This window comes from Phytophthora sojae, assembly GCF_000149755.1.
Source record: "Phytophthora sojae unplaced genomic scaffold PHYSOscaffold_4, whole genome shotgun sequence".
Classification (NCBI taxonomy): domain Eukaryota; phylum Oomycota; class Peronosporomycetes; order Peronosporales; family Peronosporaceae; genus Phytophthora; species Phytophthora sojae.
Window position 1 is genome coordinate 3018237 of NW_009258118.1, and position 19176 is coordinate 3037412.

The 19176-nt window shown below is 57.9% G+C and overlaps 3 protein-coding genes and 20 non-coding genes across 23 annotated transcripts; 12 read left to right on the top strand and 11 right to left on the bottom strand.

Moving 5' to 3' along the window:
• The first annotated feature begins 268 nt into the window (after nt 1-268).
• Nucleotides 269-341, top strand: PHYSODRAFT_t779. The gene has a single exon. It is a non-coding gene; the product is annotated as a tRNA-Met (tRNA).
• Nucleotides 342-1009: 668 nt separating this feature from the next.
• On the bottom strand, nt 1010-1082 carry PHYSODRAFT_t822. The gene has a single exon. It is a non-coding gene; the product is annotated as a tRNA-Met (tRNA).
• Nucleotides 1083-1758: 676 nt separating this feature from the next.
• On the bottom strand, nt 1759-1831 carry PHYSODRAFT_t821. Its single transcript has one exon. It is a non-coding gene; the product is annotated as a tRNA-Met (tRNA).
• A 676-nt stretch (nt 1832-2507) lies between these two features.
• On the bottom strand, nt 2508-2580 carry PHYSODRAFT_t820. Its single transcript has one exon. It is a non-coding gene; the product is annotated as a tRNA-Met (tRNA).
• A 239-nt stretch (nt 2581-2819) lies between these two features.
• Nucleotides 2820-3095, top strand: PHYSODRAFT_331443 (hypothetical protein; the record flags this gene model as incomplete). Its single annotated transcript, XM_009528238.1, has 2 exons — nt 2820-2892; nt 2962-3095. The coding sequence occupies 2 exons, from the start codon at nt 2820-2822 to the stop codon at nt 3093-3095; spliced, it is 207 nt and encodes a 68-aa protein (XP_009526533.1).
• A 161-nt stretch (nt 3096-3256) lies between these two features.
• PHYSODRAFT_t819 lies at nt 3257-3329 on the bottom strand. Its single transcript has one exon. It is a non-coding gene; the product is annotated as a tRNA-Met (tRNA).
• A 619-nt stretch (nt 3330-3948) lies between these two features.
• PHYSODRAFT_t818 lies at nt 3949-4021 on the bottom strand. Its single transcript has one exon. It is a non-coding gene; the product is annotated as a tRNA-Met (tRNA).
• Nucleotides 4022-4697: 676 nt separating this feature from the next.
• PHYSODRAFT_t817 lies at nt 4698-4770 on the bottom strand. The gene has a single exon. It is a non-coding gene; the product is annotated as a tRNA-Met (tRNA).
• A 676-nt stretch (nt 4771-5446) lies between these two features.
• On the bottom strand, nt 5447-5519 carry PHYSODRAFT_t816. The gene has a single exon. It is a non-coding gene; the product is annotated as a tRNA-Met (tRNA).
• Nucleotides 5520-6195: 676 nt separating this feature from the next.
• PHYSODRAFT_t815 lies at nt 6196-6268 on the bottom strand. The gene has a single exon. It is a non-coding gene; the product is annotated as a tRNA-Met (tRNA).
• A 696-nt stretch (nt 6269-6964) lies between these two features.
• Nucleotides 6965-7037, bottom strand: PHYSODRAFT_t814. Its single transcript has one exon. It is a non-coding gene; the product is annotated as a tRNA-Met (tRNA).
• A 676-nt stretch (nt 7038-7713) lies between these two features.
• On the bottom strand, nt 7714-7786 carry PHYSODRAFT_t813. Its single transcript has one exon. It is a non-coding gene; the product is annotated as a tRNA-Met (tRNA).
• An 818-nt stretch (nt 7787-8604) lies between these two features.
• On the top strand, nt 8605-8677 carry PHYSODRAFT_t780. The gene has a single exon. It is a non-coding gene; the product is annotated as a tRNA-Met (tRNA).
• Nucleotides 8678-9353: 676 nt separating this feature from the next.
• On the top strand, nt 9354-9426 carry PHYSODRAFT_t781. The gene has a single exon. It is a non-coding gene; the product is annotated as a tRNA-Met (tRNA).
• Nucleotides 9427-10102: 676 nt separating this feature from the next.
• Nucleotides 10103-10175, top strand: PHYSODRAFT_t782. The gene has a single exon. It is a non-coding gene; the product is annotated as a tRNA-Met (tRNA).
• A 676-nt stretch (nt 10176-10851) lies between these two features.
• PHYSODRAFT_t783 lies at nt 10852-10924 on the top strand. The gene has a single exon. It is a non-coding gene; the product is annotated as a tRNA-Met (tRNA).
• A 161-nt stretch (nt 10925-11085) lies between these two features.
• On the bottom strand, nt 11086-11448 carry PHYSODRAFT_331444 (hypothetical protein; the record flags this gene model as incomplete). The annotated part of the gene is made up of 1 exon (XM_009528239.1): nt 11086-11448. One exon carries the CDS (start codon nt 11446-11448, stop codon nt 11086-11088), a length of 363 nt encoding a protein of 120 aa, XP_009526534.1.
• A 521-nt stretch (nt 11449-11969) lies between these two features.
• On the top strand, nt 11970-12042 carry PHYSODRAFT_t784. Its single transcript has one exon. It is a non-coding gene; the product is annotated as a tRNA-Met (tRNA).
• Nucleotides 12043-12717: 675 nt separating this feature from the next.
• On the top strand, nt 12718-12790 carry PHYSODRAFT_t785. Its single transcript has one exon. It is a non-coding gene; the product is annotated as a tRNA-Met (tRNA).
• Nucleotides 12791-13466: 676 nt separating this feature from the next.
• Nucleotides 13467-13539, top strand: PHYSODRAFT_t786. Its single transcript has one exon. It is a non-coding gene; the product is annotated as a tRNA-Met (tRNA).
• Nucleotides 13540-14215: 676 nt separating this feature from the next.
• On the top strand, nt 14216-14288 carry PHYSODRAFT_t787. Its single transcript has one exon. It is a non-coding gene; the product is annotated as a tRNA-Met (tRNA).
• A 675-nt stretch (nt 14289-14963) lies between these two features.
• PHYSODRAFT_t788 lies at nt 14964-15036 on the top strand. Its single transcript has one exon. It is a non-coding gene; the product is annotated as a tRNA-Met (tRNA).
• Nucleotides 15037-16246: 1210 nt separating this feature from the next.
• On the top strand, nt 16247-19123 carry PHYSODRAFT_300538 (hypothetical protein; the record flags this gene model as incomplete). The annotated part of the gene is made up of 1 exon (XM_009528240.1): nt 16247-19123. The coding sequence occupies one exon, from the start codon at nt 16247-16249 to the stop codon at nt 19121-19123; it is 2877 nt and encodes a 958-aa protein (XP_009526535.1).
• Between the last annotated feature and the right edge of the window lie 53 nt (nt 19124-19176).

The following is a 19176-nucleotide window of genomic DNA, read 5'->3' on the forward strand; positions in this document are numbered from 1 at the left end:
TAGTACTCAGTAGCATCCGCAGAAGACATGGTAGTGTCGAGAAAGACTCGGCAGCCTTCGTTCGATGACGGGGAGGGATGACATCTTTTTTGCGCGGAGGTGTGTGGAGAAGACAGGAGGCCTGTGAGCGGCCGTCCAAGGCTACGAGGCAGTCCGTGGCGTGGGCGGCGACGCGGCGATGCGGTGGTAGTGAGCGTAGGGCGTGTTTTGCGCGCAGGGGAGCTGAAAATCGTTTGCGAGGGTGTGAGGGTGGTTGTTCCGTTATGATGCTCCTTTGGCTCAGTTGGTAGAGCGTCAGTCTCATAATCTGAAGGTCGCCAGTTCGAGCCTGGCAGGGAGCACTTCTTTGCCTCTTTTGCCCTCGAATCTTATCGCCTTTTGCTGCCCCTGCACGCATGCCACAGGCAGCCGACATTGTCGCACAGATCCTCAGCGTCACGGCGAGCAGAGCTGGCTGCTCAGCCACCGGAAATTCACAGCGGAAGCCCACTTCCATCGGCTCCTACCATCGGTTCTCTCGTTGGCTCGGGTTCGAGTCGGGGAGGCGCGCTCCGATTTCGGCCGCCTTGGCTCGACTCAAACGTAAGTGAATCAGCAAGCTGAGCGCCGAAACCACGTTGTGGGTGTGTCTGTGGACTTCCGGACACGCAGAACATCTTGTACACGACGACGTGAGAGGATCGGTCTGGTGTCGAGAGCTCCGACCCGGAGCGTGTAGCGTGAGTATGTTCCGGATCCAAACACGCCCGTAGTACTCAGTAGCATCCGCAGAAGACATGGTAGTGTCGAGAAAGACTCGGCAGCCTTCGTTCGATGACGGGGAGGGATGACATCTTTTTTGCGCGGAGGTGTGTGGAGAAGACAGGAGGCCTGTGAGCGGCCGTCCAAGGCTACGAGGCAGTCCGTGGCGTGGGCGGCGACGCGGCGATGCGGTGGTAGTGAGCGTAGGGCGTGTTTTGCGCGCAGGGGAGAAGGGCGATAAGATTCGAGGGCAAAAGAGGCAAAGAAGTGCTCCCTGCCAGGCTCGAACTGGCGACCTTCAGATTATGAGACTGACGCTCTACCAACTGAGCCAAAGGAGCATCATAACGGAACAACCACCCTCACACCCTCGCAAACGATTTTCAGCTCCCCTGCGCGCAAAACACGCCCTACGCTCACTACCACCGCATCGCCGCGTCGCCGCCCACGCCACGGACTGCCTCGTAGCCTTGGACGGCCGCTCACAGGCCTCCTGTCTTCTCCACACACCTCCGCGCAAAAAAGATGTCATCCCTCCCCGTCATCGAACGAAGGCTGCCGAGTCTTTCTCGACACTACCATGTCTTCTGCGGATGCTACTGAGTACTACGGGCGTGTTTGGATCCGGAACATACTCACGCTACACGCTCCGGGTCGGAGCTCTCGACACCAGACCGATCCTCTCACGTCGTCGTGTACAAGATGTTCTGCGTGTCCGGAAGTCCACAGACACACCCACAACGTGGTTTCGGCGCTCAGCTTGCTGATTCACTTACGTTTGAGTCGAGCCAAGGCGGCCGAAATCGGAGCGCGCCTCCCCGACTCGAACCCGAGCCAACGAGAGAACCGATGGTAGGAGCCGATGGAAGTGGGCTTCCGCTGTGAATTTCCGGTGGCTGAGCAGCCAGCTCTGCTCGCCGTGACGCTGAGGATCTGTGCGACAATGTCGGCTGCCTGTGGCATGCGTGCAGGGGCAGCAAAAGGCGATAAGATTCGAGGGCAAAAGAGGCAAAGAAGTGCTCCCTGCCAGGCTCGAACTGGCGACCTTCAGATTATGAGACTGACGCTCTACCAACTGAGCCAAAGGAGCATCATAACGGAACAACCACCCTCACACCCTCGCAAACGATTTTCAGCTCCCCTGCGCGCAAAACACGCCCTACGCTCACTACCACCGCATCGCCGCGTCGCCGCCCACGCCACGGACTGCCTCGTAGCCTTGGACGGCCGCTCACAGGCCTCCTGTCTTCTCCACACACCTCCGCGCAAAAAAGATGTCATCCCTCCCCGTCATCGAACGAAGGCTGCCGAGTCTTTCTCGACACTACCATGTCTTCTGCGGATGCTACTGAGTACTACGGGCGTGTTTGGATCCGGAACATACTCACGCTACACGCTCCGGGTCGGAGCTCTCGACACCAGACCGATCCTCTCACGTCGTCGTGTACAAGATGTTCTGCGTGTCCGGAAGTCCACAGACACACCCACAACGTGGTTTCGGCGCTCAGCTTGCTGATTCACTTACGTTTGAGTCGAGCCAAGGCGGCCGAAATCGGAGCGCGCCTCCCCGACTCGAACCCGAGCCAACGAGAGAACCGATGGTAGGAGCCGATGGAAGTGGGCTTCCGCTGTGAATTTCCGGTGGCTGAGCAGCCAGCTCTGCTCGCCGTGACGCTGAGGATCTGTGCGACAATGTCGGCTGCCTGTGGCATGCGTGCAGGGGCAGCAAAAGGCGATAAGATTCGAGGGCAAAAGAGGCAAAGAAGTGCTCCCTGCCAGGCTCGAACTGGCGACCTTCAGATTATGAGACTGACGCTCTACCAACTGAGCCAAAGGAGCATCATAACGGAACAACCACCCTCACACCCTCGCAAACGATTTTCAGCTCCCCTGCGCGCAAAACACGCCCTACGCTCACTACCACCGCATCGCCGCGTCGCCGCCCACGCCACGGACTGCCTCGTAGCCTTGGACGGCCGCTCACAGGCCTCCTGTCTTCTCCACACACCTCCGCGCAAAAAAGATGTCATCCCTCCCCGTCATCGAACGAAGGCTGCCGGGTCTTTCTCGACACTACCATGTCTTCTGCGGATGCTACTGAGTACTACGGGCGTGTTTGGATCCGGAACATACTCACGCTACACGCTCCGGGTCGGAGCTCTCGACACCAGACCGATCCTCTCACGTCGTCGTGTACAAGATGTTCTGCGTGTCCGGAAGTCCACAGACACGCCCACAACGTGGTTTCGGCGCTCAGCTTGCTGATTCACTTACGTTTGAGTCGAGCCAAGGCGGCCGAAATCGGAGCGCGCCTCCCCGACTCGAACCCGAGCCAACGAGAGAACCGATGGTAGGAGCCGATGGAAGTGGGCTTCCGCTGTGAATTTCCGGTGGCTGAGCAGCCAGCTCTGCTCGCCGTGACGCTGAGGATCTGTGCGACAATGTCGGCTGCCTGTGGCATGCGTGCAGGGGCAGCAAAAGGCGATAAGATTCGAGGGCAAAAGAGGCAAAGAAGTGCTCCCTGCCAGGCTCGAACTGGCGACCTTCAGATTATGAGACTGACGCTCTACCAACTGAGCCAAAGGAGCATCATAACGGAACAACCACCCTCACACCCTCGCAAACGATTTTCAGCTCCCCTGCGCGCAAAACACGCCCTACGCTCACTACCACCGCATCGCCGCGTCGCCGCCCACGCCACGGACTGCCTCGTAGCCTTGGACGGCCGCTCACAGGCCTCCTGTCTTCTCCACACACCTCCGCGCAAAAAAGATGTCATCCCTCCCCGTCATCGAACGAAGGCTGCCGAGTCTTTCTCGACACTACCATGTCTTCTGCGGATGCTACTGAGTACTACGGGCGTGTTTGGATCCGGAACATACTCACGCTACACGCTCCGGGTCGGAGCTCTCGACACCAGACCGATCCTCTCACGTCGTCGTGTACAAGATGTTCTGCGTGTCCGGAAGTCCACAGACACACCCACAACGTGGTTTCGGCGCTCAGCTTGCTGATTCACTTACGTTTGAGTCGAGCCAAGGCGGCCGAAATCGGAGCGCGCCTCCCCGACTCGAACCCGAGCCAACGAGAGAACCGATGGTAGGAGCCCCGTGACGCTGAGGATCTGTGCGACAATGTCGGCTGCCTGTGGCATGCGTGCAGGGGCAGCAAAGGCGATAAGATTCGAGGGCAAAAGAGGCAAAGAAGTGCTCCCTGCCAGGCTCGAACTGGCGACCTTCAGATTATGAGACTGACGCTCTACCAACTGAGCCAAAGGAGCATCATAACGGAACAACCACCCTCACACCCTCGCAAACGATTTTCAGCTCCCCTGCGCGCAAAACACGCCCTACGCTCACTACCACCGCATCGCCGCGTCGCCGCCCACGCCACGGACTGCCTCGTAGCCTTGGACGGCCGCTCACAGGCCTCCTGTCTTCTCCACACACCTCCGCGCAAAAAAGATGTCATCCCTCCCCGTCATCGAACGAAGGCTGCCGAGTCTTTCTCGACACTACCATGTCTTCTGCGGATGCTACTGAGTACTACGGGCGTGTTTGGATCCGGAACATACTCACGCTACACGCTCCGGGTCGGAGCTCTCGACACCAGACCGATCCTCTCACGTCGTCGTGTACAAGATGTTCTGCGTGTCCGGAAGTCCACAGACACACCCACAACGTGGTTTCGGCGCTCAGCTTGCTGATTCACTTACGTTTGAGTCGAGCCAAGGCGGCCGAAATCGGAGCGCGCCTCCCCGACTCGAACCCGAGCCAACGAGAGAACCGATGGTAGGAGCCGATGGAAGTGGGCTTCCGCTGTGAATTTCCGGTGGCTGAGCAGCCAGCTCTGCTCGCCGTGACGCTGAGGATCTGTGCGACAATGTCGGCTGCCTGTGGCATGCGTGCAGGGGCAGCAAAAGGCGATAAGATTCGAGGGCAAAAGAGGCAAAGAAGTGCTCCCTGCCAGGCTCGAACTGGCGACCTTCAGATTATGAGACTGACGCTCTACCAACTGAGCCAAAGGAGCATCATAACGGAACAACCACCCTCACACCCTCGCAAACGATTTTCAGCTCCCCTGCGCGCAAAACACGCCCTACGCTCACTACCACCGCATCGCCGCGTCGCCGCCCACGCCACGGACTGCCTCGTAGCCTTGGACGGCCGCTCACAGGCCTCCTGTCTTCTCCACACACCTCCGCGCAAAAAAGATGTCATCCCTCCCCGTCATCGAACGAAGGCTGCCGAGTCTTTCTCGACACTACCATGTCTTCTGCGGATGCTACTGAGTACTACGGGCGTGTTTGGATCCGGAACATACTCACGCTACACGCTCCGGGTCGGAGCTCTCGACACCAGACCGATCCTCTTACGTCGTCGTGTACAAGATGTTCTGCGTGTCCGGAAGTCCACAGACACACCCACAACGTGGTTTCGGCGCTCAGCTTGCTGATTCACTTACGTTTGAGTCGAGCCAAGGCGGCCGAAATCGGAGCGCGCCTCCCCGACTCGAACCCGAGCCAACGAGAGAACCGATGGTAGGAGCCGATGGAAGTGGGCTTCCGCTGTGAATTTCCGGTGGCTGAGCAGCCAGCTCTGCTCGCCGTGACGCTGAGGATCTGTGCGACAATGTCGGCTGCCTGTGGCATGCGTGCAGGGGCAGCAAAAGGCGATAAGATTCGAGGGCAAAAGAGGCAAAGAAGTGCTCCCTGCCAGGCTCGAACTGGCGACCTTCAGATTATGAGACTGACGCTCTACCAACTGAGCCAAAGGAGCATCATAACGGAACAACCACCCTCACACCCTCGCAAACGATTTTCAGCTCCCCTGCGCGCAAAACACGCCCTACGCTCACTACCACCGCATCGCCGCGTCGCCGCCCACGCCACGGACTGCCTCGTAGCCTTGGACGGCCGCTCACAGGCCTCCCGTCTTCTCCACACACCTCCGCGCAAAAAAGATGTCATCCCTCCCCGTCATCGAACGAAGGCTGCCGAGTCTTTCTCGACACTACCATGTCTTCTGCGGATGCTACTGAGTACTACGGGCGTGTTTGGATCCGGAACATACTCACGCTACACGCTCCGGGTCGGAGCTCTCGACACCAGACCGATCCTCTCACGTCGTCGTGTACAAGATGTTCTGCGTGTCCGGAAGTCCACAGACACGCCCACAACGTGGTTTCGGCGCTCAGCTTGCTGATTCACTTACGTTTGAGTCGAGCCAAGGCGGCCGAAATCGGAGCGCGCCTCCCCGACTCGAACCCGAGCCAACGAGAGAACCGATGGTAGGAGCCGATGGAAGTGGGCTTCCGCTGTGAATTTCCGGTGGCTGAGCAGCCAGCTCTGCTCGCCGTGACGCTGAGGATCTGTGCGACAATGTCGGCTGCCTGTGGCATGCGTGCAGGGGCAGCAAAAGGCGATAAGATTCGAGGGCAAAAGAGGCAAAGAAGTGCTCCCTGCCAGGCTCGAACTGGCGACCTTCAGATTATGAGACTGACGCTCTACCAACTGAGCCAAAGGAGCATCATAACGGAACAACCACCCTCACACCCTCGCAAACGATTTTCAGCTCCCCTGCGCGCAAAACACGCCCTACGCTCACTACCACCGCATCGCCGCGTCGCCGCCCACGCCACGGACTGCCTCGTAGCCTTGGACGGCCGCTCACAGGCCTCCTGTCTTCTCCACACACCTCCGCGCAAAAAAGATGTCATCCCTCCCCGTCATCGAACGAAGGCTGCCGGGTCTTTCTCGACACTACCATGTCTTCTGCGGATGCTACTGAGTACTACGGGCGTGTTTGGATCCGGAACATACTCACGCTACACGCTCCGGGTCGGAGCTCTCGACACCAGACCGATCCTCTCACGTCGTCGTGTACAAGATGTTCTGCGTGTCCGCAAGAGGTTCTGCGTGTCCGGAAGTCCACAGACACGCCCACAACGTGGTTTCGGCGCTCAGCTTGCTGATTCACTTACGTTTGAGTCGAGCCAAGGCGGCCGAAATCGGAGCGCGCCTCCCCGACTCGAACCCGAGCCAACGAGAGAACCGATGGTAGGAGCCGATGGAAGTGGGCTTCCGCTGTGAATTTCCGGTGGCTGAGCAGCCAGCTCTGCTCGCCGTGACGCTGAGGATCTGTGCGACAATGTCGGCTGCCTGTGGCATGCGTGCAGGGGCAGCAAAAGGCGATAAGATTCGAGGGCAAAAGAGGCAAAGAAGTGCTCCCTGCCAGGCTCGAACTGGCGACCTTCAGATTATGAGACTGACGCTCTACCAACTGAGCCAAAGGAGCATCATAACGGAACAACCACCCTCACACCCTCGCAAACGATTTTCAGCTCCCCTGCGCGCAAAACACGCCCTACGCTCACTACCACCGCATCGCCGCGTCGCCGCCCACGCCACGGACTGCCTCGTAGCCTTGGACGGCCGCTCACAGGCCTCCTGTCTTCTCCACACACCTCCGCGCAAAAAAGATGTCATCCCTCCCCGTCATCGAACGAAGGCTGCCGAGTCTTTCTCGACACTACCATGTCTTCTGCGGATGCTACTGAGTACTACGGGCGTGTTTGGATCCGGAACATACTCACGCTACACGCTCCGGGTCGGAGCTCTCGACACCAGACCGATCCTCTTACGTCGTCGTGTACAAGATGTTCTGCGTGTCCGGAAGTCCACAGACACACCCACAACGTGGTTTCGGCGCTCAGCTTGCTGATTCACTTACGTTTGAGTCGAGCCAAGGCGGCCGAAATCGGAGCGCGCCTCCCCGACTCGAACCCGAGCCAACGAGAGAACCGATGGTAGGAGCCGATGGAAGTGGGCTTCCGCTGTGAATTTCCGGTGGCTGAGCAGCCAGCTCTGCTCGCCGTGACGCTGAGGATCTGTGCGACAATGTCGGCTGCCTGTGGCATGCGTGCAGGGGCAGCAAAAGGCGATAAGATTCGAGGGCAAAAGAGGCAAAGAAGTGCTCCCTGCCAGGCTCGAACTGGCGACCTTCAGATTATGAGACTGACGCTCTACCAACTGAGCCAAAGGAGCATCATAACGGAACAACCACCCTCACACCCTCGCAAACGATTTTCAGCTCCCCTGCGCGCAAAACACGCCCTACGCTCACTACCACCGCATCGCCGCGTCGCCGCCCACGCCACGGACTGCCTCGTAGCCTTGGACGGCCGCTCACAGGCCTCCTGTCTTCTCCACACACCTCCGCGCAAAAAAGATGTCATCCCTCCCCGTCATCGAACGAAGGCTGCCGAGTCTTTCTCGACACTACCATGTCTTCTGCGGATGCTACTGAGTACTACGGGCGTGTTTGGATCCGGAACATACTCACGCTACACGCTCCGGGTCGGAGCTCTCGACACCAGACCGATCCTCTCACGTCGTCGTGTACAAGATGTTCTGCGTGTCCGGAAAACGTAAGTGAATCAGCAAGCTGAGCGCCGAAACCACGTTGTGGGTGTGTCTGTGGACTTCCGGACACGCAGAACATCTTGTACACGACGACGTGAGAGGATCGGTCTGGTGTCGAGAGCTCCGACCCGGAGCGTGTAGCGTGAGTATGTTCCGGATCCAAACACGCCCGTAGTACTCAGTAGCATCCGCAGAAGACATGGTAGTGTCGAGAAAGACTCGGCAGCCTTCGTTCGATGACGGGGAGGGATGACATCTTTTTTGCGCGGAGGTGTGTGGAGAAGACAGGAGGCCTGTGAGCGGCCGTCCAAGGCTACGAGGCAGTCCGTGGCGTGGGCGGCGACGCGGCGATGCGGTGGTAGTGAGCGTAGGGCGTGTTTTGCGCGCAGGGGAGCTGAAAATCGTTTGCGAGGGTGTGAGGGTGGTTGTTCCGTTATGATGCTCCTTTGGCTCAGTTGGTAGAGCGTCAGTCTCATAATCTGAAGGTCGCCAGTTCGAGCCTGGCAGGGAGCACTTCTTTGCCTCTTTTGCCCTCGAATCTTATCGCCTTTTGCTGCCCCTGCACGCATGCCACAGGCAGCCGACATTGTCGCACAGATCCTCAGCGTCACGGCGAGCAGAGCTGGCTGCTCAGCCACCGGAAATTCACAGCGGAAGCCCACTTCCATCGGCTCCTACCATCGGTTCTCTCGTTGGCTCGGGTTCGAGTCGGGGAGGCGCGCTCCGATTTCGGCCGCCTTGGCTCGACTCAAACGTAAGTGAATCAGCAAGCTGAGCGCCGAAACCACGTTGTGGGCGTGTCTGTGGACTTCCGGACACGCAAAACATCTTGTACACGACGACGTGAGAGGATCGGTCTGGTGTCGAGAGCTCCGACCCGGAGCGTGTAGCGTGAGTATGTTCCGGATCCAAACACGCCCGTAGTACTCAGTAGCATCCGCAGAAGACATGGTAGTGTCGAGAAAGACCCGGCAGCCTTCGTTCGATGACGGGGAGGGATGACATCTTTTTTGCGCGGAGGTGTGTGGAGAAGACAGGAGGCCTGTGAGCGGCCGTCCAAGGCTACGAGGCAGTCCGTGGCGTGGGCGGCGACGCGGCGATGCGGTGGTAGTGAGCGTAGGGCGTGTTTTGCGCGCAGGGGAGCTGAAAATCGTTTGCGAGGGTGTGAGGGTGGTTGTTCCGTTATGATGCTCCTTTGGCTCAGTTGGTAGAGCGTCAGTCTCATAATCTGAAGGTCGCCAGTTCGAGCCTGGCAGGGAGCACTTCTTTGCCTCTTTTGCCCTCGAATCTTATCGCCTTTTGCTGCCCCTGCACGCATGCCACAGGCAGCCGACATTGTCGCACAGATCCTCAGCGTCACGGCGAGCAGAGCTGGCTGCTCAGCCACCGGAAATTCACAGCGGAAGCCCACTTCCATCGGCTCCTACCATCGGTTCTCTCGTTGGCTCGGGTTCGAGTCGGGGAGGCGCGCTCCGATTTCGGCCGCCTTGGCTCGACTCAAACGTAAGTGAATCAGCAAGCTGAGCGCCGAAACCACGTTGTGGGCGTGTCTGTGGACTTCCGGACACGCAGAACATCTTGTACACGACGACGTGAGAGGATCGGTCTGGTGTCGAGAGCTCCGACCCGGAGCGTGTAGCGTGAGTATGTTCCGGATCCAAACACGCCCGTAGTACTCAGTAGCATCCGCAGAAGACATGGTAGTGTCGAGAAAGACCCGGCAGCCTTCGTTCGATGACGGGGAGGGATGACATCTTTTTTGCGCGGAGGTGTGTGGAGAAGACAGGAGGCCTGTGAGCGGCCGTCCAAGGCTACGAGGCAGTCCGTGGCGTGGGCGGCGACGCGGCGATGCGGTGGTAGTGAGCGTAGGGCGTGTTTTGCGCGCAGGGGAGCTGAAAATCGTTTGCGAGGGTGTGAGGGTGGTTGTTCCGTTATGATGCTCCTTTGGCTCAGTTGGTAGAGCGTCAGTCTCATAATCTGAAGGTCGCCAGTTCGAGCCTGGCAGGGAGCACTTCTTTGCCTCTTTTGCCCTCGAATCTTATCGCCTTTTGCTGCCCCTGCACGCATGCCACAGGCAGCCGACATTGTCGCACAGATCCTCAGCGTCACGGCGAGCAGAGCTGGCTGCTCAGCCACCGGAAATTCACAGCGGAAGCCCACTTCCATCGGCTCCTACCATCGGTTCTCTCGTTGGCTCGGGTTCGAGTCGGGGAGGCGCGCTCCGATTTCGGCCGCCTTGGCTCGACTCAAACGTAAGTGAATCAGCAAGCTGAGCGCCGAAACCACGTTGTGGGCGTGTCTGTGGACTTCCGGACACGCAGAACATCTTGTACACGACGACGTGAGAGGATCGGTCTGGTGTCGAGAGCTCCGACCCGGAGCGTGTAGCGTGAGTCTGTTCCGGATCCAAACACGCCCGTAGTACTCAGTAGCATCCGCAGAAGACATGGTAGTGTCGAGAAAGACCCGGCAGCCTTCGTTCGATGACGGGGAGGGATGACATCTTTTTTGCGCGGAGGTGTGTGGAGAAGACAGGAGGCCTGTGAGCGGCCGTCCAAGGCTACGAGGCAGTCCGTGGCGTGGGCGGCGACGCGGCGATGCGGTGGTAGTGAGCGTAGGGCGTGTTTTGCGCGCAGGGGAGCTGAAAATCGTTTGCGAGGGTGTGAGGGTGGTTGTTCCGTTATGATGCTCCTTTGGCTCAGTTGGTAGAGCGTCAGTCTCATAATCTGAAGGTCGCCAGTTCGAGCCTGGCAGGGAGCACTTCTTTGCCTCTTTTGCCCTCGAATCTTATCGCCTTTTGCTGCCCCTGCACGCATGCCACAGGCAGCCGACATTGTCGCACAGATCCTCAGCGTCACGGCGAGCAGAGCTGGCTGCTCAGCCACCGGAAATTCACAGCGGAAGCCCACTTCCATCGGCTCTTACCATCGGTTCTCTCGTTGGCTCGGGTTCGAGTCGGGGAGGCGCGCTCCGATTTCGGCCGCCTTGGCTCGACTCAAACGTAAGTGAATCAGCAAGCTGAGCGCCGAAACCACGTTGTGGGCGTGTCTGTGGACTTCCGGACACGCAGAACATCTTGTACACGACGACGTGAGAGGATCGGTCGCCAGTTCGAGCCTGGCAGGGAGCACTTCTTTGCCTCTTTTGCCCTCGAATCTTATCGCCTTTGCTGCCCCTGCACGCATGCCACAGGCAGCCGACATTGTCGCACAGATCCTCAGCGTCACGGCGAGCAGAGCTGGCTGCTCAGCCACCGGAAATTCACAGCGGAAGCCCACTTCCATCGGCTCCTACCATCGGTTCTCTCGTTGGCTCGGGTTCGAGTCGGGGAGGCGCGCTCCGATTTCGGCCGCCTTGGCTCGACTCAAACGTAAGTGAATCAGCAAGCTGAGCGCCGAAACCACGTTGTGGGCGTGTCTGTGGACTTCCGGACACGCAGAACATCTTGTACACGACGACGTGAGAGGATCGGTCTGGTGTCGAGAGCTCCGACCCGGAGCGTGTAGCGTGAGTATGTTCCGGATCCAAACACGCCCGTAGTACTCAGTAGCATCCGCAGAAGACATGGTAGTGTCGAGAAAGACTCGGCAGCCTTCGTTCGATGACGGGGAGGGATGACATCTTTTTTGCGCGGAGGTGTGTGGAGAAGACAGGAGGCCTGTGAGCGGCCGTCCAAGGCTACGAGGCAGTCCGTGGCGTGGGCGGCGACGCGGCGATGCGGTGGTAGTGAGCGTAGGGCGTGTTTTGCGCGCAGGGGAGCTGAAAATCGTTTGCGAGGGTGTGAGGGTGGTTGTTCCGTTATGATGCTCCTTTGGCTCAGTTGGTAGAGCGTCAGTCTCATAATCTGAAGGTCGCCAGTTCGAGCCTGGCAGGGAGCACTTCTTTGCCTCTTTTGCCCTCGAATCTTATCGCCTTTGCTGCCCCTGCACGCATGCCACAGGCAGCCGACATTGTCGCACAGATCCTCAGCGTCACGGCGAGCAGAGCTGGCTGCTCAGCCACCGGAAATTCACAGCGGAAGCCCACTTCCATCGGCTCCTACCATCGGTTCTCTCGTTGGCTCGGGTTCGAGTCGGGGAGGCGCGCTCCGATTTCGGCCGCCTTGGCTCGACTCAAACGTAAGTGAATCAGCAAGCTGAGCGCCGAAACCACGTTGTGGGCGTGTCTGTGGACTTCCGGACACGCAGAACATCTTGTACACGACGACGTGAGAGGATCGGTCTGGTGTCGAGAGCTCCGACCCGGAGCGTGTAGCGTGAGTATGTTCCGGATCCAAACACGCCCGTAGTACTCAGTAGCATCCGCAGAAGACATGGTAGTGTCGAGAAAGACTCGGCAGCCTTCGTTCGATGACGGGGAGGGATGACATCTTTTTTGCGCGGAGGTGTGTGGAGAAGACAGGAGGCCTGTGAGCGGCCGTCCAAGGCTACGAGGCAGTCCGTGGCGTGGGCGGCGACGCGGCGATGCGGTGGTAGTGAGCGTAGGGCGTGTTTTGCGCGCAGGGGAGCTGAAAATCGTTTGCGAGGGTGTGAGGGTGGTTGTTCCGTTATGATGCTCCTTTGGCTCAGTTGGTAGAGCGTCAGTCTCATAATCTGAAGGTCGCCAGTTCGAGCCTGGCAGGGAGCACTTCTTTGCCTCTTTTGCCCTCGAATCTTATCGCCTTTTGCTGCCCCTGCACGCATGCCACAGGCAGCCGACATTGTCGCACAGATCCTCAGCGTCACGGCGAGCAGAGCTGGCTGCTCAGCCACCGGAAATTCACAGCGGAAGCCCACTTCCATCGGCTCCTACCATCGGTTCTCTCGTTGGCTCGGGTTCGAGTCGGGGAGGCGCGCTCCGATTTCGGCCGCCTTGGCTCGACTCAAACGTAAGTGAATCAGCAAGCTGAGCGCCGAAACCACGTTGTGGGCGTGTCTGTGGACTTCCGGACACGCAGAACATCTTGTACACGACGACGTGAGAGGATCGGTCTGGTGTCGAGAGCTCCGACCCGGAGCGTGTAGCGTGAGTCTGTTCCGGATCCAAACACGCCCGTAGTACTCAGTAGCATCCGCAGAAGACATGGTAGTGTCGAGAAAGACCCGGCAGCCTTCGTTCGATGACGGGGAGGGATGACATCTTTTTTGCGCGGAGGTGTGTGGAGAAGACAGGAGGCCTGTGAGCGGCCGTCCAAGGCTACGAGGCAGTCCGTGGCGTGGGCGGCGACGCGGCGATGCGGTGGTAGTGAGCGTAGGGCGTGTTTTGCGCGCAGGGGAGCTGAAAATCGTTTGCGAGGGTGTGAGGGTGGTTGTTCCGTTATGATGCTCCTTTGGCTCAGTTGGTAGAGCGTCAGTCTCATAATCTGAAGGTCGCCAGTTCGAGCCTGGCAGGGAGCACTTCTTTGCCTCTTTTGCCCTCGAATCTTATCGCCTTTTGCTGCCCCTGCACGCATGCCACAGGCAGCCGACATTGTCGCACAGATCCTCAGCGTCACGGCGAGCAGAGCTGGCTGCTCAGCCACCGGAAATTCACAGCGGAAGCCCACTTCCATCGGCTCCTACCATCGGTTCTCTCGTTGGCTCGGGTTCGAGTCGGGGAGGCGCGCTCCGATTTCGGCCGCCTTGGCTCGACTCAAACGTAAGTGAATCAGCAAGCTGAGCGCCGAAACCACGTTGTGGGCGTGTCTGTGGACTTCCGGACACGCAGAACATCTTGTACACGACGACGTGAGAGGATCGGTCTGGTGTCGAGAGCTCCGACCCGGAGCGTGTAGCGTGAGTCTGTTCCGGATCCAAACACGCCCGTAGTACTCAGTAGCATCCGCAGAAGACATGGTAGTGTCGAGAAAGACCCGGCAGCCTTCGTTCGATGACGGGGAGGGATGACATCTTTTTTGCGCGGAGGTGTGTGGAGAAGACAGGAGGCCTGTGAGCGGCCGTCCAAGGCTACGAGGCAGTCCGTGGCGTGGGCGGCGACGCGGCGATGCGGTGGTAGTGAGCGTAGGGCGTGTTTTGCGCGCAGGGGAGCTGAAAATCGTTTGCGAGGGTGTGAGGGTGGTTGTTCCGTTATGATGCTCCTTTGGCTCAGTTGGTAGAGCGTCAGTCTCATAATCTGAAGGTCGCCAGTTCGAGCCTGGCAGGGAGCACTTCTTTGCCTCTTTTGCCCTCGAATCTTATCGCCTTTGCTGCCCCTGCACGCATGCCACAGGCAGCCGACATTGTCGCACAGATCCTCAGCGTCACGGCGAGCAGAGCTGGCTGCTCAGCCACCGGAAATTCACAGCGGAAGCCCACTTCCATCGGCTCCTACCATCGGTTCTCTCGTTGGCTCGGGTTCGAGTCGGGGAGGCGCGCTCCGATTTCGGCCGCCTTGGCTCGACTCAAACGTAAGTGAATCAGCAAGCTGAGCGCCGAAACCACGTTGTGGGCGTGTCTGTGGACTTCCGGACACGCAGAACATCTTGTACACGACGACGTGAGAGGATCGGTCTGGTGTCGAGAGCTCCGACCCGGAGCGTGTAGCGTGAGTCTGTTCCGGATCCAAACACGCCCGTAGTACTCAGTAGCATCCGCAGAAGACATGGTAGTGTCGAGAAAGACCCGGCAGCCTTCGTTCGATGACGGGGAGGGATGACATCTTTTTTGCGCGGAGGTGTGTGGAGAAGACAGGAGGCCTGTGAGCGGCCGTCCAAGGCTACGAGGCAGTCCGTGGCGTGGGCGGCGACGCGGCGATGCGGTGGTAGTGAGCGTAGGGCGTGTTTTGCGCGCAGGGGAGCTGAAAATCGTTTGCGAGGGTGTGAGGGTGGTTGTTCCGTTATGATGCTCCTTTGGCTCAGTTGGTAGAGCGTCAGTCTCATAATCTGAAGGTCGCCAGTTCGAGCCTGGCAGGGAGCACTTCTTTGCCTCTTTTGCCCTCGAATCTTATCGCCTTTGCTGCCCCTGCACGCATGCCACAGGCAGCCGACATTGTCGCACAGATCCTCAGCGTCACGGCGAGCAGAGCTGGCTGCTCAGCCACCGGAAATTCACAGCGGAAGCCCACTTCCATCGGCTCTTACCATCGGTTCTCTCGGAATACATAACTTCGGGGGAGTGATCAGGTACCCCTGTAACTCCAAGTAGTCTGTTTTTGAAGCCACGCCATTTTAGCTCCGAAACTTGGAATGGCTCCAGAAACTTCAGTTCTCTATTAAGGTCTGGGGATTAGTACTGGGATAGGAAGCAACGTTAGTGCTGCTATCGCAGACCAAATAGGATTATATCCGTGGTACATCAAGTCAAACGATGACTCCTCTTGACATCTAACTGGTACATTTTCTTGAAACCGGTACGTCTCCGGTGCCGCACTGGGCCCTCCAAGAGGTTTATATGCATGGGCAGATCGCACCGGTACGATACTCATCACACTGGTATGACGCCGGCGCCACAAGCGTGGGCAGATCGAACCGGTGCACTACCGACAACACTGGTATGAATCAATCAGTATATGTCTGGGTACATATGGACGAAATGAGCATTTGGATTTTTCTACAAGCTCTAAACAGATATCAACCAAGGTTCGCATTTTTAATATTGTAAAGCATTGCCGGTAGACAGTTTGAATTGGCAAATTTCCGGGCAGATGCTGCGGCTGCGAAGCAGGCGCAGGAGATGACCGTAGCTAATAAGAAAAATATAATAAAAAATAAAAAGAAGGGGTTTATACCAAAATTCTCCTATCCCAGCCTTCGCGGAGCCCTAGTACCGTGGGACAGTCAAAAGGGGCAGTTTGACAGGTAATACGCTAGAAGTCGAAGACGGATGACGGTAACTCAACGTTGAGATGCAGCAGCGGAGTTCAGATAAGGAACAGTTCGACTTAAGAGTGCCTTAACTCTCAATTGCTACAGTCTGTTGGAGATGAGTGCACATCCGACCACGATTTGAATTGGCTTGCTCATCAGTTATCTAGAAGGTTCAAAATTAAACGTTTAGGTCCATCTAAATTCTAGTTTTTAGAAGCCTGGACTGCTTAGCAACTTTTCAAATTCCCCCCAAAAGGAGCTCAACCCATTTCTAACCTCTGGCACATATTCGCAAACCGTACGCATTTGACTAACACCAAATGGCAGGTGGCGATACGCGCGGGTCGCGGCGCTCTGACGGCTTCTCCCGTCGCCGGCGCCGCAGCCCCAGCGACGAGGATACCTCCACACGCTCGCAGGATGCAGGCGACCACTCTGACGTCGAAATTATCCACGACTTCCGCTCCAAGCGCGAGCTGGAAGCCGCCGAAGACGAGGCTAAGCTGACGCCCGAGGCGCGCGAGCGACTGCGCGACCGCGAGGAGCGCGACGCCTTCGCCGAGCGATTACGTCAGCGCGACGAGGACCGGACCAAGCGCAAACGCAAGGCCGACGAGCTGGAGGCGTCCGAAGGCGCGGGCGGACTCACGCGCGACGAGATCAAGCAACTGGCCACGAGGGGGACAGTTGACGCTGGACAGGACGCGCTCGGGGACAAGCTGAGACGCCTCCGCGAGCTGAGCAGGCAGGAATACCTCAAAAAGAGGGAGGAGAAGGAGCTGGAACTGCTGGAGTTCCAGCTGAAAGACGAGGACGTGCTCTTTGAGGGCGGCAAGAGGTCCAGGAAGGAGGAGGAGCAGCTTGAGCTCAACCGGAGGATCCTGGAGACAGCCAAGGCCAGGTCCAAGAAAGAGGAGACCGAGGGCTACCAGATCCCTGACTCCTATGAGGAGGTGGACGATGAGGGCAACAGGATCAGGAAGAAGGAGGATTTGCTGACGGACAGGTATGAGGAGGAGGAGGTGTTCCACACGGAGCAGGAGGTGTGGGAGGAGACGCAGGTCAAGATGGCTACGAGCAGGTTCGGAGCCAAGGATAAACGCAAGAAGAAGACGGAGGAGGAGGATGAACTGGTCTTTGACGACCAGATCGACTTCATCTCGCAGCAGATGCTCTCAGGGCATCATGTGAGTGACGAGGACGTCAAGGAAGCGAGAAAGAAGATGGAGGAGGCCAAGCACCTGAGCATTCAAGAGGGAAGGAAGCAGCTACCTGTGTACCCCTATCGTGAATCGCTGCTGGAAGCGATTCGGAACTATCCTGTCATTATCATTGAAGGAGAAACGGGATCGGGCAAAACGACGCAGATTCCACAGTATCTGCATGAGGTTGGGTACTCGGAGCTGGGCACTATTGGCTGTACGCAGCCAAGACGTGTCGCTGCGATGAGTGTGGCTGCGCGTGTGGCACAGGAAATGGATGTGAAACTGGGCAATGAAGTGGGATACTCGATTCGTTTCGAGGACTGCACTAGCGACAAGACTGTGATCAAGTACATGACGGATGGTATGTTGCTACGTGAGTTTTTGACCGAGCCAGACTTGAAGTCGTACAGTGTCATGATCATTGATGAGGCGCACGAACGGACCTTGAACACGGATATTTTGTTCGGCCTCATCAAGGATATCGCGCGTTTCCGTGATGATATCAAGATCATCGTGGCTAGTGCGACGCTGGATGCAACTAAGTTCAGCGCTTACTTCGACGATGCCCCGATTTTTAAGATCCCCGGACGCATGTTCCCCGTTGATATTCTGTACACGAAGGCTCCTGAGGCTGACTACCTGGATGCGGCCATCGTGACAGTCCTCCAGATTCACATTACCCAGCCCCTCGGAGACATCCTCGTCTTCTTTACTGGCCAAGAGGAAATCGAAGCAGCCGAAGAGATATTACTCCAGCGCACCCGTGGCCTTGGTTCTCGAATACGCGAGCTGCTCATTCGACCGATTTACGCAACCTTGCCTTCGGAACGCCAGGCTCAGGTGTTTGAGCCAACTCCAGAGGGAGCTCGCAAGGTGGTGCTGAGTACGAATATTGCGGAGACATCGTTGACCATCGCAGGCATCTGCTATGTGATTGATACAGGCTTCTGCAAGCAGACGAACTACAACGCGCAAACCGGCATGGAGTCTTTGCTGGTGGCGCCAGTGTCGCAGGCTATGGCAAACCAGCGTGCTGGTCGTGCAGGTCGTACAGCGCCTGGCAAGTGCTTCCGTCTGTACACAGCGTGGTCGTACAAGAACGAGCTGGACGAGAACACAGTGCCCGAAATTCAGCGCACGAACCTTGCCAGTGTTGTGCTGCTCATGAAGTCGCTAGGTATCAACGACCTGCTTCACTTCGACTTCATGGACCCTCCACCTGAGAAGGCACTCATTCGCTCGTTGGAGCAATTGTACGCTCTCGGAGCTCTGAATGGCCTGGGTGAACTCACGAAACTTGGTCGTCGAATGGCTGAGTTCCCGTTGGACCCCATGATGTCCAAGGCACTGCTTGCTTCGGAAAAGTTCGGCTGCACCGAAGAAGTGATGACGATCTGCGCCATGCTGAGTGTCAACAACTCGATCTTCTACCGACCCAAGGACAAGGCCGTCCACGCTGATAACGCGCGCCTGAACTTCGCTCGGGGCGGTGGCGGTGACCACATCACGTTGATGAATGTCTACAACCAGTGGGTCGAGACGAACTACTCGACGCAGTGGACCTACGAGAACTTCGTGATCATGCGCTCACTAAAGACTGCGCGCGACGTCCGAGAGCAGCTCGAAGGCCTCTGCGATCGCGTGGAGCTGGAGCGTACGAGCAACCGCAGCGACCACGAGCCGATCCGCAAGGCCATCTGCGCCGGCTACTTCTACAACACGGCCAAGCTGGACAACTCGGGCCACTACAAGACGGTCAAGAAGGCGCAGTCCGTGTACATCCACCCGAGCTCGTGCCTCATCAAGCTGGAAGAAGTCCCGCGCTGGGTCGTGTACCACGAGCTGGCCTTCACGACGAAGGAATACATGCGCAACGTGATCCCCATCAAGTCCGAGTGGCTGATGGAGCTCGCGCCGCATTATTATAAAAACAAGGAGGTCGAGGACGCTCGCACGAAGAAGATGCCCAAGGCGGTTGGCCGGGCTGGTTAAAACAATGAATAGATAGGGAACCTCTAAAGGTTTGAATGCTTCGTTAATGGCAA